We start from the raw sequence: 14,694 nt of genomic DNA on the forward strand, positions 1-14,694 counted from the left end.
AAGTGTGTGTTTTTGGCCTGTCTAAACAGATTCTTCTTTTTGATTGCATGGTACTAATGTGTAGATCTCTCTCCATTCTCTTTCTTTTCTGTTTTGTTTTCCAATTTATTTAATTCCCTTTTTTGCCCCCCTCCCAGTACACTCTGATTGCTTTGAATTTTCTTCTCACCCTTTTAGAATATGTACAAGGAAGTGACACCCTGTCCCTGGATGATTTAACTTTTCTGTTCAGATACACAAGAACTGTATGCTGCCCTAGAAAACTTGCAATTTTTTATTTTTTCACAAAGCGGCTTTATATTTTCTCTGGTATATTTTAACAACATTGGCTCTGATAATTAAATAAGTCTCCTAGAATATATATGGTTTTAATAACCCTGTTAAAAGAAAAAAAATGCATGCAATGTTAAAAAGGAATACTCATTAGGTACTTCATGCATGCATGGTTGATTTAGCTTCACAAGATATGTGGAGAGTGGGTAATCCTATGGCCAGAGGCTATAGTATTTTTTTTCCTGCGGCTCATTTAAAATACTCAGGATTGGACTATTTCTTTGTGTCACAAGACTTGATCAATTCAGTGACTAATTGTGACATTGATATTACTGTATCTGACCATGCTCCTAAACGTATGTCTTTTAGGCCCCCAGGAGATGCATCTGCAACTAAAATGTGGAGTTGAAATACCTCTCTGCTGTTTGATACAACTTTTGTTAACTCCATCCAGCAGGAGTTAGACCTTTTTCTAAAACCAAATACTGTCATCAGCTACTGCACTTTGGGAAACCTTTAAAGCCTTCATCAGAGGCTGCCTCATCTCTTACGCCACATTTAAAAAGAAATGGAGAGAATATAGACTTGATAGCTTTGTGAAGGAAAAGAAGACCTTGGATGTAGACTATGCTTCTACCCCTTCCCCAGAGAAACTCAGAACCCCCATCAATCTAAGCTATGCAATCAACAAACTTCTGTGCCAAAAGGCTGAGTTTTGCTTTATTCTCTTTGAAGCAAAACTACTGGGAATCTGTCAAGAGGGCTGGCAAGCTGTTGGCATACAGACTTAAGCAAAAGGCTTTCAGAAATAAGATTGCTGCTGTTCACGATAGTAGCAATAATTTATATTCAACACAGTCAGATATTAATGAACAATTTCTACAGGTTTATCTAAACTATATTTAGCTGAAGAAGAAATCAGTAAAGAGGCCCTAGATATCTTTTTTTGGTAGATGGTCTCTGCCACAGATCTCTGACTCTCAGAAGGAATTTTTAGATGCCCCTGCAAGGGGCTCTGTGGGGCTGCTCCTGGCACTCCCCTCGGAAAAAGACCCTGGTGATGCCCTGGTGAGAACCCTCCTGCCCTTTCCTCTGCTAGTTGCAGACACACGTAGTGCCTGACTCAGGCAGTTTGGAGAGCCTTCATGTGATGATTAATTTTTGTGCTCTGTCACTGAGTACACGAGAGGCAAACACAGATGATCTGCAAACAAAGGTTCGAAGGAGTTCATTCCTAGTTTGTCAATATTCAGTAACCTTTGTTAGCCCTAGATAATCTTGTTGACCCAGAAGAATTGAGAGCTGCAATTGGCTAATTGCTTTCACTTGCCATTTTACTTTTGCACCACTATATAAAAGGTGGGTTCTGAAAGACAAAGTAACCCCCTGTTAGAACCCAGAATAATTTTGCAATGGAACCTCTGGGAGCAACAACTGTTTTCTTGGTGATTTGTGTCTCTTGCCTTCTTTTCCTTTCAGCATGGAGAAAGATGTCTGGAAGTGGGAAGCTGCCACCTGGCCCTGTTGCTTTTCCCATCATAGGGAACACGCTACAGCTGAATACAAGGAACTTGCCCCAATCTATACATGAGGTAAGGGGGCTTTCTCCTTATGCAAGACTTTGTCTCAGTTGGACGTTAAGCAGAGCCTGGGGAAAGAGAACTCTGAAATTTCTGGGGTTTGCGCAGTGGCTCAACTCCTCATGTTTAAGGCTGAATATTTTTTCCACAGAAATATTTAGTCTTGAATGCTAGATACAACCTGTTTCTGGCAATATGTTATTTTTATGATAATGTGTCTTATTCACAGGTAAACCAGAATACGCCCTCTCAGTTGTGCTGCAGCCTGTACAGGTTCACGGGTGGCAAGTTTGTAGAAATTTTGGTGGTGCCCAGAACCCGCCCCCCAACTCCTCCCCCACAAACTCCACCCCCACCTGCCTAAGGCTCTGGAAGGGGGCTTGTGGGGGGAGGTCTGGGGTGCAGATCCTGGGCTGGGGATTGGGGTGCAGGGTGCAGGCTTTGGGATGGAGTTTGGGGGTGGAAAGGGGTGTGTGGGAAGGGGGAAAGGGTGTACCCTCTGGGAGGGAGTGCGGGGATAGGAGGGAGTGCAGGGGTGAGGGCTGTGAGGCTGAGGATGAGGGGTTCATGATGTGGGGGGGCTCAGGGTTGGGGCAAAGGATTAGGGTGCGGGGGGATGAGGGCTCTGGCTGGGGCTGAGGGGTTCATGATGCAGAAGGGGGCTCAGGGCAGAGGGTTGGGGTGTGGGGTGAGGGCTGTGGGGCTGAGGATGAGGGATTCATGATGCAGGAGGGGGCTCAGGGCTAGGGCAGAGGGCAGGGCTTAGGGCTAGGGCTGAGGATTAGGGTGCAGGGGGATGAGGGCTCTGGCTGGGGCTGAGGATTAGGGTGCGGGGGGATGAGGGCTCTGGCTGGGGCTGAGGGGTTCATGATGCAGGAGGGGACCTCCTCCTCCTCTTCTGGCACCTGGTGTATGGGGTCTAATCTGTTATGTGATTTAAGACCAAATGAGCTAGGGAGGGAACACTGCATTTGAGGATCCTGCCAGGGTTCGGGCATGTGTTAGGCACTGGCCATAAGGACTGAGGTAGCCATGTGCATGCCCAGCAACAGATGTTATAAGTGCCTCAGGGAATTCAGGGGTGGAAACTTAGGCACTGAGGGAGTTAAGGTACCAGAGGGTTAGCTGGGGGTTTTCAGGATCTACATTTTGCATTTAGATGCCTATATCCCTTTTTGGGTGTAATCCTTAGTGGCAGGAGAGCTCTCTCATCAGTTTGTAATTTGATCCACTCTCATTCTTATTCTTAAGTGGATTTAGTAAAAATGTATTGGTCCTTTGTGTTAATCTTTTACAGCTCAGTGCGAAGTATGGCCCGGTTTTCACAATATACTTGGGCTCACTACGGGTTGTGGTGCTGTATGGACAGGAGGCTGTGAAGGAAGCTCTGATTGATCAAGGGGACGAGTTCAGTGGAAGAGGAAAACTGGCACTGGCTGACAAGCTTGCCAAGGGAACAGGTACATTTCTAACAACTTCAACATGTAGCGCTGATGTTCTCTGTATGTGGAGAACATGACTGAGAAGAAAGCTCTTGTTTCACTTAGCCCTGTTCTTTGAAGGATACTAACTTCACCCACCTATTTATGTGCCAGTGTATTTCTTATTTTTACATGGTACCAGTATATGTACTGTGCTCTAATTACTGTGACAGTTTACACTGTGTTAGAGAACAAAATACGGCCATTGGGCATGGCCCCCAATGAAATTATTTTTCTTGTTCATAATTGCTATAAACAGGAATGAGATTAATGTGTGGGATTTTGAGTTACATATACATATCAATGTAATGTAGTGTCTCCAGTAGAACACACGTACAATAATGTTTGCGTTCACATTGAAACTTTCAATGACCAATATTTCCTTAGGTCAGAAATTTAGCAAATTTAGTCTGCCCCCCCTTTCATTCCTGTCCTCCCTTTTCCAGGCATTATATTCAGCAGTGGGGAGCGGTGGAAGCAGCTTCGCCGATTTGCCCTCACCACCCTCAGAAACTTTGGGATGGGGAAGAAAAGTGTTGAGGAACGAATCCAAGAGGAAGCCCGTTTTCTGGTTGAAAGGCTCAGAAACACACACGGTGGGGAATTGCTGCATGTAATTTGGAAACTGAGTCAGCTAAAGACTCTTTTCTTCCTTTATTTTGTGATATTAACTTTGGTTAAAACACCTTATAATTCAAGCCCAGGGGTGGCCAACCTGAGAAGGAACCAGAGAAGGAGCCAGAATTTACCAATGTACATTGCCAAAGAGCCACAGTAGTACATCAGCAGCCTCCCATCAGCTCCAGCCCCCAGCGCTTTGCACCTGCCAGCAGCCCTGCCAGTCAGCACCTCCTGCCTCCTGCAATCAGATGTTTTGCATGCTCAGGAAGCTCTGTGGGGGAGGGGGAAGAAAAAGGGCATGGCAGGCTTGGGGGAAGGGGCAGGGGCCTTTGGGGGAAGGTGTGGTGTGGGGGCAGGGCCTGGGGCAGAGCAGGGGCTTGAGCAGTGAGCACCCCCTGGCATATTGGAAAGTTGGCACCTGTAGCTCCAGCCCTGGAACCAGTGCCTATGCAAGGAGCCGCATATTAACTTCTGAAGAGCTGCATGCGGCTCCGGAGCCACAGGTTGGCCATCCCTGCTCAAGCCGTTACCTGCACATATAATGTAAAGGAAAAATATGTGAGAAAAGTTCCTGAGATGACCTTTCCTGGCTGTTATTTCTCATGTTTTCTGCCCTCTGATCTGTGGCCAATGGGAAAATGGAAAAAGCTTCTGCCTACTCTGGACAAACAAACACAGTGATGCATGTTAGAGTGGATTAGTTTATCGTCAGTGTGTTGGGCTAATAAGACACCCAGGCCTACAGCTTCCTTATTCCGATTTTCTTCTCTGCTAGATGTCTGATACAAGCCTGGCACCTACGTTGTATGGAGATGGCCTCCCAAATAAATCACTGTGTAAATTTACAGTGCTTTCTAAGTGATGAATATTATTTAGTTAGTTAGTTATTTGTGTTCTATTAGTTTCTAGAGGTCCCAGCCAAGACTGGGGCTCCTTTGCCAGTAGGTTGTGTTAACAAACAGCTGGAGACTGTCCCTGCCCCAAGCAACGTACATATTAAATACACATGAAGAAGAAAAAGTGGAGAAAGGAAGAATTCTTTTCTCTCTTTTAGAGATGGGGAACTGAGACAGAGATTAAGTGACTTGCTTGAGGTCACACGTGGAAGTTTGGGGCAGAGCTGGGAATTGTCTCCAGATTTCCTGAGACCCAGGCTACTGCCTTAACCACAAGACCATCCCGCCTCTTGCAATATACAGTGCAACATTAAGGGCTAAAATGAAGTTGACTCTCCATCTGGGTGAATTGTGTGTGTGAGAGGAGAATGCACGGAGAACCTTCCCCACCCATGATACAAACACAAGAGAGAGCCACTTTACTGCTGTTGCCACTTGTGTATCCTGAGCCAAGGGCAGCTGCTCCTGTAGATAATGACTCAAAAGGAATCTGCCTGGGTGAGGGACAGAGGTGAAAGTAAGCCACTGCGGTAGCAGCGGCCGGAGCCCCTGGCCCTTTAAATCGCCCCTGAGCCCCGGGGCTCCCAGCTACCTCTGCAGCTGGTAGCTCCAGTGGTGATTTAAAGGGTGTGGGGCTCCCAGTCGCTGCTACTGCAGCCGGAGCTCTAGGCCACTTAAATCTTGATTGAAAGGGCCCAGGTATTTAAAGGCCCGCCTCTTCCTGTTGAGGCCACGTCTCTTCTGGTTCCCCCGCCCAGCTCAGGGTCTGGCTTACCGGTAAGTCCTTTAAGTTACTTTCACCCCTGGTGAGGGACATGAGGCAAGAACACACTGCATGGAGAAAATGCTGCTTCTGGATGTTTTCCCTGTGCAATGTGGTCTCAAGTCAGAGGGGTGAAGTCTTGTAGACAACTGCTTTGAATATTGTATAGGTCCCGCTGCATTGTAGGAGTTTGTGATGATGCTACAAGCAATGGCTCAGGTAGAATCCTCTAAATGCAGGATCCTCTTTTGAAAGGAATACCGTCTGTTAGGCCTGTGTAAGGACCCCATGGCAGACAGGCAGGTGTCACTCAGAGAGGGACCCATAGAGGGACCGATGATCCCTATTCAGGCCAGGCTGTGTCCGGCAGACAGCAGCAAAGGAGACAGTGTGAAAACTGATTCCTAGCAAAATGGGTATAATTAGTTAATATAAATTTACAGAGATAGCATTGGGGAAGCCCTATGTGGAAAATGAGGGAAATATCGGTGTTATTTTTCATGTGCACCTCAGTTTAACTGTGTGATATTATCCTGCCTGGCTGTACTGAATTAAATAAAAGGAGGCTGAAAGGGGGACACTAAGAGGAAATGAAATAATGGCAAAGGTAAGTATGGTCAGAGAGAATGCCAAGGGTAATAATGGAGAAGCTGTTAATTTGAGAACACCCCCAGCGTAGCTTCAGCTATTTGGAAAGTATTCTCTTCCCGGACAGAAACTAGCATCCAACAGGGATACTAAAACCTTAAGGATTTTCACCCAAGCAGGAAGGGGGTTGAGTGAGATGGAGGTAACTGGGCTGAATGGAACTTACCAAAGCTTGCAAGGAAAGATTGTTTAGGTAAAAGGAATGTGTGTAGAAGCATTTATTGTTTCTAGTTTTTGCTCTGTGTGCTTCATACCTTTGGGAGGATAAATAACCCTTTGTTTTGAAGAAGCTGTTTTTGAGTCACTTTGATCCCCTGCTGGTCACAGGTCCCTGGAGGGAAAGGGCTCACGGGTGCCCAGCACAGAGCAGCCTGTCATGCTACCATAGTTGGGATGTAGTGAGTCTGCTGCCCAGCTAGCCAATCCAAGGGTGGTTGGACTGAGGGGTTCCTCCCATTCAGAGAGGGGCAGGAACTCAGGCCTGTCACCTGAGGGGGGCTCTTGAGAGGGACTGAAAGGAGTCTAAAGCCCAGCTTACCCTGGAACTGACACACCATAATTCACCCTCCCCAATGAATATTAGGGACTGCCCTCTTGGCCCGGGGCCAGGACATCCAGAATGTCCCAGTAACATCAATGGATGTGATGCTGTAGGTGGAAATACTGAATTAAAAACTGGACTCTGGTTTGGTTTTATTGCAGAGCAACCCTTTGACCCCACCCTCCCTCTCACCCACGCTGTCTCCAACGTCATCTGTTCCATTGTCTTTGGGGACCGGTTTGACTATGAAGATCAGAAGTTTCTGACATTAATTAAACTCACAGAAGAAAACAATGAACTCCTTCGCTCTTTCCTGGGACAGGTGTGTTCAGTGGTTTTTCCCACTCTTCTCCTTTATAAAGGAGGAAGGGACAGAGATTTCTTTCTTTTACCGTTCATTCTCCTTAAACAATTGTTATTTCAGATTCCCATAATGTTCCCATTCTCCTCATTAGGCTGCAGCTATTACCAGTCCCAGCCTCAAACTTGTTTCTGAGAATAATTTAAATTCCCACACAAAACACTTAATTTGCTCAGAATTAAAACATTAGCAATTAAAACATTAGCATCCAAACTATTGCAGTTCACATGCCTTAGTATATTCGCAATGGGATACCTGAATATGGTCGCATACCTCACCTTCAAAGCAAACTCCTTTTCATTTCCGGTACACAGCCACTCACACATCCCATTGCTGAAAACCTCACCAAATGCACAACAGTCAAATTCAGTGGAAATCAACGGAGTTACAGCAGCAGAGAATTTGGCCCCTTCACTCCAACCAGAGGAAGACTAAGATATCTTTTACTTGTATAGTCTATAATGTTTTATTACTGCCTAAGAAAATCTGTATTCCAAGTTAGGTTTGGGAACTTGAGTGTGATTTTCAAGAACAGCATGTGAATATTGGGGATGGTTTTATGTTGGAAATAAGGGAGATTATTGTAGCGAATAGAACTGAGTATCAGTGCAGTTTATGTGAGGAATAGATGTGTATTGAGTAGAATGAGTTAGTGAAGCTGGGGAAGTTCTTTAGAATCTATTTGCACAGGAACGTGCCACAGAAGTATTGTATTGTGCTGCTGTAACTGAGTCAGTTGGGTCAATTGAGTCAACTGATTATTTGTTGTGTCGAGATAAACCAAGATGTACTTTTCCTTCCATTATTCTAGCTGTATAATTTTTTCCCAACTCTCATGGATTATATACCTGGGCCTCACCAGGAGTTACTTAAAAATTCAGAGGAGTTGAGAATCTTTGTTCTGGAGAGGGTGAAGATGCACAAAGAGTCTCTGGATCTTAGCTGCCCTCGAGACTTCATTGATGCTTTCCTCATCAAAATGGAACAGGTAAGTGAGGGCAGCAGCCCTTCCCTTTGCTGTGGAGTGGATTATACTTATCATGGGTATTTATCACTCTGTACAAGACCCAAAGGCAGACCTGGTCTCTGCCCCTGGAACTTACATTCTAAAAGCCATGCCCTGCTCACCTCATTTGTGTGAATAGTGCCAGTGATGCCAGTGGGACTACAACAGTGAGTAAGACAAACAGGATTTGTTTCTAAGGGTATGTGCACACTGCAATGAAAGACCCACAGCACAGCCACGGCTGGCCCGAGTCAGCTGACTTGGGCTTGAAGGGCTCGGTCCGCAGGGTTATAAAATTGCAGTATAAACATCGGTGCTTGGGCTGCAGCCCAGGTTCTGGGCCTCTTCCCTCTTTCTGGGCTTCAGAGTCTGGGCTCCATCCTGAGCCCGTTTGTCCACATGGCAATATTATAGCCCCTCAACCTGATTCTCACGAGCCCGAGTCAGCTGACCCAGGCCAGCCGTGGATTTTCTATTGCAGTGTAGATGGTTTAAAAGGACAGAGCACCCAAACTAGGTCTCAAAAGCACATGGAAACAGGTAGATTGACTCTGTTTGTAATTTAGTCATTGAAAGAGTTTTTATTAAGTGAGTGGAGAGAGGTACTTTTACTGCTCTGTGTTAGCACCCGTGGAATTAGCAGGAGAAAGCAGTTTCAAATGGCTGCCTATGCCCACACCTACAGACTTAACCTACTACTTGCTTTTTTGGAAACCCCTCCTGCTAATCTCATGTAATATTTTGCAACAACAGCCTATTACGAGTTCTGTCAGTGCACTCCTTGTTCTACAGGTAGCCAGGCATTTGTGTTTTCAGTGGATTTTCGCTTCTGTTGGAGCATCAGACTCAATCCATCTGGCTCCAAGATTAAAAATTGGTTAGAAACATTTGGTTTCGTTTCTAATTCAGGGTTATCAAGGCAATTAGTGCTGCCCAGACAAACAAAATAGGAAAGCAAAGGAATCAACAACAACAAGTTCAATGTTAACAGTTAGAAATACAGATGAAAACTAACTTGGCTACTGTAATGCTCCAGTTCTCCTCTTTACAAAAGACCACAGGTTTCCACAGCAATAGCCTAAAGTACTCCACAGTGCTACTGCAATCTCTAGGGCTGTGGCCCATTTTTTGTAAGGATTTTTATAAAGATGCTGAGTGGGTCACGGAGCAGGTAGAATATGAGAGGGTTTGGGCCTGTATAAATCAATCCCACACTCTTACAGTCAATGATCAAACAACTGTAAGAAGTCTCTCTACAGGAGCAACAGAATGACCAGTTGGAATTTAATACTGAAAACTTGGTGAGAAGCACAATAGACTTATTCCTTGCTGGAACGGGGACAACCAGCACCACCTTGAGACATGGACTCCTGATTCTTCTGAAATACCCAGATATAGAAGGTACCATACAGACATGTACACAATTTTAAGTCTTGGGAAGCTGAGGGGATTACATGGCTCAAGGGATCTCTAATGGATACAGACCCCTGTCCCTGAAGTCACCAGATCAAATCTGGCTTGGGCTGGAAGTGAGCTGTGTCACCACTGTGTGCAGGCTGATATATGTGAGAGGTGTTTGGGGATGGGTGTTTTAGTTCAGTTTGTGTAGACAGGTGTCTGCATTTGAAAAGCACCATCACAACTACCATTACTCGGCCTCCTTATGGCCAGTCTCAGCATGGGGCCTTCAGACTGAGTAGGCCATTGTGACTGGATTCCTGTCTCACCTCGTGGTTCATGTTAAGGCTCATGGGCCAGGGGGAAATGTGTGTGTTTGTGTGTGGGAAGCCTGCGCTGCCGTTGGTCAGATGGTGCCTGGTCTGTGGGTAACAGGTACCTTTGGATTCCAGGGCTTTCAGACGGGCACCCTCCACTCAAATAAAAGCAAAGACATTTCATTTTAGGATTTTATAATCTTGTAGGTGTCAGGATTGAGTAAGGGCTTAAATCAAAACTCTGTCAGTGCTAGAGATTTATCAAAACCCAGCTAATATACAGCGCTAATTTCCACCTCATCGGCTTCCTCCATGCTCACGGGTATGATTGACTTTGGTGGGGGGAAATTTTAGGCCTCAGTCTCTTGCACAACAGTTAGTTATATGCTCTGGTGATAACATCACATTGTGCTTTCTTTTATAACATAACCAGGCATGAGCCATATCACTGCCCTAATAATTATATTATAGGCATTTTGTCCTAGATACCATGTACAGTAGTTTCTGTAACCCAAAACTAACCGTTATATTATTATAACTCAGGGGTCGGCAACCTCTGGCACGCGGCTCACCAGGGTAAGCACCCTGGCGGGCTGGGCCAGTTTGTTTACCTTCTGCATTGGCAGGTTCGGCCGATCGCAGCTGCCACTGGCCGCGATTCGCTGTCCAGGCTAATGGGGGTGGCAGGAAGCACCATGGGCCGAGGGATGTGCTGGCCACGGCTTCCCGCCGCCCCAATTGTCCTGGAGCAGTGAACCGCGGCCAGTGGGATCTGCGGTCGGCCAAACCTGCCTACGTGGCAGGTAGACAAACTGGCCTGGCCCACCAAGCGAGCCGCGTGACAGAGGTTGCTGACCCCTGTTATAACTTGTTATATTCCCAGCGCGCATCTGCTGAGATGTGTGTATTTCTTACTATGTGACAGCATGAGGCAAAATTATGGGAATCCTGTTCTTTAGCTTTATTGTTAACCTTGTTCATTTGATGACAGAGAAAGTTCATGAAGAGATTGACCGTGTGATTGGCCGAAGCCGAAGCCCCTGCATGGCAGACCGAAGCCAGATGCCCTACACAGATGCTGTGATACATGAGATCCAGAGATTCATTAACCTTGTCCCATTGAATGTCCCACATGCAGTGACTAGAGACACTCATTTCAGACAATATGTTATCCCAAAGGTTAGTTCTCAATGTTTCTCTGAAAAATCCAGTTCTTCTACCTTTTCCTTTTTTCAGTTTTGAATTATTCACAATAGAAATGTTTGCCTCTAAGTGTGCATTAGTTTCCCTCTTTTTGGGAGCCTCTTTTGGGAGGTCAATTTCTGAGACGGTTCCATCTCCACCAATCTTTAGATGTGCTGAGGTGTTAATATACACCACAACCCACAGTGACCACATCCTAGGTTGCTAACCGAATTTCACTTTGAGTTGTATAGGGATTTTTAGCATAACCATGTTGTTAATTAGTTAGTTATGGGGAAACTATTGGTGTGATGACTAAACTATAAAGACAAGGGAAACTCAAATGCTTCCAAATAGCATCTAAGACTAACACCTAACACTTCTGGATCTTAGCCAGACTTTTCCAAACCTCTTTGATGTAGAAACCAGGGTTGTAATCTAATGGGAGCAGCTTTTCTTATGAAATTCCAGGATCTAGTTGTTCCAGGTGGGCTGCAGTTTGGTGGGGTTACCTTTTCTCATGGAATCTGAGTATTTCTAGATCTGGTTGAAGGCATGAATTTCCAGGGGATGCAAGGAAATGAAGGAAAGAAAAATGTGTCCCACTAATGAGCTCAGTGAATTCTGGAGACTTTTCAGTTTCAACAGTATCCATTTAAACGTTCTTTATCTGTGTTTACTAAATCAGGGCACCACTATATTCCCTGCTCTGCAATCGGTCCTAGGTGACAGCAGAGAATTTCCAAAGCCAGAGCAATTTAACCCAGGACATTTCTTGGATGAAAATGGTGCCTTTAGGAAGAGTGACTTCTTCATTCCTTTTTCTGCAGGTAAAAAAAGCCATGTTTGTTTCAGGTCCCAGACCATTCTCTCTTAGCTTTGTCTTGAGTATACAAAGAGTTCTCAAACTGTAGTCTGCAGAGCCTTTTTGGGCCATCCCTGAAGCAGAGCCTCTCACAACAGCGAAGCATCTGTCGGTCTCCAGTCTCTTTTTTAACTAATTGAACATGCACTACTCTCAATTCTGCCTGGCAACTTCACATCTTCCTTTGTCTGTCTGTGTCAGCCCACTGTGGATGAATTGTGATTGAATGTGCATGCCGAAGTAAAATAGAAGGGAGTAACATGCAACAGGGCAGAAGCCATCTGTATAGTCACCTGGAGAGAGATCAGTATGGATTGCTTAGCTTCTCAACTTTACTCCAATCAGTGAAGATCCCTACACTCTGTTAATAAACCCTGTATGCTGTTCTCCTCCATTCTGCTACCCAGCATGCCTGCACCTTGCTATCTGTTAATTCTGCCTTCCACCCAAGAACCACTGTGTCATTCCTCCCTTAAACATATTAACTGGCTTGGGACCTGCATTAACTATTATCAAACCCCACATCTGCCCACCCGTCTCCACATATTGGTATTTAAAAAGCTACTTACCCTATGGAACCAGCCTTTAAAATGATCTGTGAGTGGCTTCTTAAGCCCCCAAATAATATAAAACTTAATCCTGCCTTGAATGCAGGGGACTGGACTAGATGACCTCTCAAGGTCCTTTCCAGTTATATGATTCTATGAGATGCTTTTATACCTTCCTGAACTCTGAGAGATGGCCATTATCCTCCATGTAGTGACCCTGAATCACTCTGTGCATCTAATTTTAATCTGGAGGTTTACTTCCATTGTAACAGTATTTAACCTATTTTGCAAAGAAAGATCTCCTGCATCTCCTTGATATTCCTTTTTTATTGCAGGGAGACGGATTTGCGTGGGAGAGGGTCTGGCTCGGATGGAGATATTTTTGCTACTGACAATGATTTTGCAGAATTTTACCTTGAAATCTCCCATTGACCCCAAGGACATTGATATAGCTCCGCTACCAAGTTTAGTGGTAAATGCACCAAAACCATACCAGCTCTGTGTTTTGCCTCGATAAAGACCATGAAAAGTCATCTCGGTGTCCTACACCAGTAGTGAATTTGATTGTCTATGATCCCGGACTCATTAGTACAGTGACAGAAATGAACTCACTGTCTCAAAACAGAAAGTTAAATAATCTGGCTTTTTAAGTAACTGTGATTTAACAAAATTAAGTGCAATACCAAAAAAATAACGTAGGCATGTACAATAACCCAGCAATGTTCTCAGACTGTCTCAGGTGTGAATCTGTTCCTGACATAAGCTGGGTATGTTTTCAGTTCATTTGTGGTGCCGTTGACAACAATGGAAACTACTTTTGACAGCCATAAATGCTCCTTTATTTACAAGGGGCTAGTAACAGTTTCCACTCTTGAGGTCTGATCAGCCAATCAGAGTAAATTGTGGTCATGTAATGCTTATGATTGGACAGCCTGCTTTGATGCGGGGAGTTTCTGTGGCATTGGACTGAACTAGAGTTCTCCCTTCCCTGCTCATTCATGTAATTTCAATTTAGCTCAGTGGAATTAAACTTTCACTTAATAAAGATTCTTCTTATTTCTCCAGCTCACCTCCATGCTCCTACATATTTGTTTAATTAACTTATTTATTGCAGCTATCTGACACATTGCAGGTCAGGGATTGAGCTGGGTTGATGGTGCCTAGGGCAAGAGAAGTTGTGCTATTGTCTATCTTTAGCCTGTTGATCAGACACCCTATGCTAGGGACCCTTACACCTACAGGCGTCACATATACATCACCCTTAGGAGACAGCATGAGACGCCCCTAATCTGTGTGCTTCCTTCTCCTCTCCCTTCTTTTCTCCTTCCATCGCTCAGTATCAAGTCATGTACTCCGCTGCCTCTGTACCTGGAAGGACCCCCTCCCTGTCTTCATTCACCAAGGGACTTCTCTGCTCCAGCAAATCTCTCCTTGAAAACCAGTCCTTCCCTTTGCTTTGCCTCATCAGTCATCCTCCATGTCCTGGTAGCTGCCAGGTTTGTGTAGCTCCTTGTGTGACATTTCACCCTGGTGACATGAAATCCCCCGAATAGTTGGAGCAGTAGTTGGGAGTCAGGCATGGATCCTTCTTTCCTTAAAATCTATGATTCTGTCCATTCCCCCTACTTTGTTTGATTTCTGCTATCGCTGAGACCTTGGGGTCTTCTTACTCTCCAGGGGTGTGCCAGTTCTCAGAAGGAGAGGGGTGCGTTCGTATATAATTAGCAAGTTAAAAGGAAAAAAAAAGTGAATGCAACCCAAGCCTTGTAGAATATCCATATTATAACATATAGTATTATTACCATTGTTGTATAATCTTAATTTAAGCTTTTTACAGACCATTCTCATTGGAATGTTATAAACATTCTAATATATTTAACTCTGTAATCAAGCAGACTTGGCTAGAGGCAAGCTGCGTCCCCTGCTCTAGCATTTACAGCTTTGTTTATTATATACCAGGAACTATACCATTAAATTAACTGTAACTAAAGATGGATAGGAAAGTGAAAAAATTCACTTTTGTGACAAATTTCAAGGTTTGGGGAAATTTTCTCATCCTGAATTGGTACAAAAAGGCAAAAGTTTGGCAAAATTCGTAGACATAAAATTACACAATTTTTCATTTTGGAAACACCAAAATATTTCTGCAATGGAAACATTTTAGTATTTCTTTCATGAAATATGCTCCCCTGGCTTGTGGGCTGCTCAGAAGAT

General features: G+C 44.7%; 1 protein-coding gene across 2 annotated transcripts; it reads left to right on the forward strand.

Annotated features, from left to right (window-relative positions):
- Positions 1 to 1,391: 1,391 nt before the first annotated feature.
- LOC120368853 (cytochrome P450 2H2-like) lies at positions 1,392 to 13,549 on the forward strand. 2 transcript variants are annotated; one of them, XM_039481521.1, is made up of 9 exons: positions 1,438 to 1,865; positions 3,151 to 3,313; positions 3,781 to 3,930; positions 6,965 to 7,125; positions 7,976 to 8,152; positions 9,430 to 9,571; positions 10,877 to 11,064; positions 11,756 to 11,897; positions 12,816 to 13,549. In XM_039481521.1, the coding sequence occupies exons 1-9, from the start codon at positions 1,686 to 1,688 to the stop codon at positions 12,995 to 12,997; spliced, it is 1,485 nt and encodes a 494-aa protein (XP_039337455.1). In that variant the 5' UTR covers positions 1,438 to 1,685; the 3' UTR covers positions 12,998 to 13,549. The 2 variants fall into 2 exon arrangements, with proteins under 2 accessions (XP_039337456.1, XP_039337455.1); XM_039481522.1 differs by lacking the exon at positions 11,756 to 11,897 and having other exon boundaries at positions 1,392 to 1,865; positions 12,816 to 12,993.
- The last annotated feature ends 1,145 nt before the right edge of the window (positions 13,550 to 14,694 follow it).

Source organism: Mauremys reevesii, linkage group 7 (genome assembly GCF_016161935.1).
Source record: "Mauremys reevesii isolate NIE-2019 linkage group 7, ASM1616193v1, whole genome shotgun sequence".
NCBI lineage: Eukaryota > Metazoa > Chordata > Testudines > Geoemydidae > Mauremys > Mauremys reevesii.

What these genes read in the sequence shown, in the direction of transcription:
- LOC120368853 (XM_039481521.1), top strand. Translation starts at nt 1,686, where the DNA reads ATGGAACCTCTGGGAGCAACAACTGTTTTCTTGGTGATTTGTGTCTCT. An exon ending in AAGGCTCAGAAACACACACG is followed by an intron (nt 3,931 to 6,964) that starts GTGGGGAATTGC and finishes GTTTTATTGCAG; the next exon opens with AGCAACCCTTTGACCCCACC. An exon ending in TCCTCATCAAAATGGAACAG is followed by an intron (nt 8,153 to 9,429) that starts GTAAGTGAGGGC and finishes GTCTCTCTACAG; the next exon opens with GAGCAACAGAATGACCAGTT.